This window comes from Seriola lalandi, unplaced genomic scaffold (assembly GCF_002814215.2).
Source record: "Seriola lalandi dorsalis isolate HSWRI2012SDOR001 ecotype SW California unplaced genomic scaffold, Sedor1 jcf7180002054191, whole genome shotgun sequence".
In the NCBI taxonomy this organism is placed as follows: domain Eukaryota; kingdom Metazoa; phylum Chordata; class Actinopteri; order Carangiformes; family Carangidae; genus Seriola; species Seriola lalandi.
Genome location: NW_019524744.1, coordinates 20,465 through 21,510, shown reverse-complemented (window position 1 = coordinate 21,510; position 1,046 = coordinate 20,465). Strand labels below are relative to the sequence as shown.

The window sequence follows — 1,046 nt, the reverse complement described above, 5'->3', positions numbered from 1 at the left end:
TGTCTTACATCTACAATATTTAGGTTATACTTAAATCAGCCCGTGAAATAATCCAAACATGTTGGGACATTAATTCACAAGTTAAAAAAATATATATATATAAGAATTTAAAGTGAGAGCAACTTGAATTCAAATATACAAAAGTCTAGTTTTGAATCAACCTGAAGATGTTGTAGATTTCATGTGACAGGAAGTTGTTTCTAGCTTCATTTTTTAGCCTCTTCCTGTGAAAGTAAAGGAGCAGAGATGCAAAGAACCTTAATACACAGCGGCTGTATATAGATTAGAATAGAATAGAATAGAATAGAATAGAATAGAATAGTCTTTGGTCTAATCCAGAAAAATAAAAAACATGTCCACAAGTGATATCACATTAACACCAGAGATCTCACACTCTCTCTCTCTCTCTGTCTATGTCTCTCTCTCACACACACACACACACACACACACACACACACACACACACACACACACACACACACACACACACACAATGTAGTGCTACTGAACACATTAGTGACATCTAGCAGCTAGAAACAGAAAATGAAAGTAAGGGAGGGATTCCCTTGAATCTACAAATAGCGCGCTCAAACTCGGTTTCCTCTTTATCTGCGCATGTGTCTGATGTCGATCTATCTACATAATGTACATACGCTCTGTATCGGTCTAAACTGTTTAATGAAGACCATGGGTACAACGCGTTCAGCTGTCTGGACACTGCTCCTCATCCCTATAGTGGGACTAACAGGTAAAAATATGTATACTGAATATTTTTTTTTAAGGATTTCAAGAACAAACAGAATTAGCGGTTAATATGCAACAGATTAGAAAAGTATCTGTGAGGATTCTTAATCATCTGGGATCTGTCTATTTCCTGGGCAATACAATGAGCATTGTGATGTAAGCTACATTTTAAAAACTGAATTATTAATATTTTCAGTGATTTGAAAACATACAAGCACAAAAATGAGTCGTGATAGAATCACTTTACATGTAAACAGAGTTTATTATACTTGTATTTCTTATATTTTTCTGCTGTATTTGTG

General features: G+C 34.9%; 1 protein-coding gene across 1 annotated transcript in view; it reads left to right on the top strand.

Moving 5' to 3' along the window:
• The first annotated feature begins 650 nt into the window (after window positions 1–650).
• Window positions 651–1,046, top strand: part of LOC147819238 (myelin-oligodendrocyte glycoprotein-like) — a 5,537-nt gene continuing 5,141 nt past the window's right edge. Inside the window, exon 1 of the mRNA XM_087173405.1 lies at window positions 651–748. Coding sequence (XP_087029531.1) covers window positions 679–748 — 70 coding nt within the window. The 5' untranslated portion in view covers window positions 651–678. The remainder of the gene's footprint in view (window positions 749–1,046) is intronic.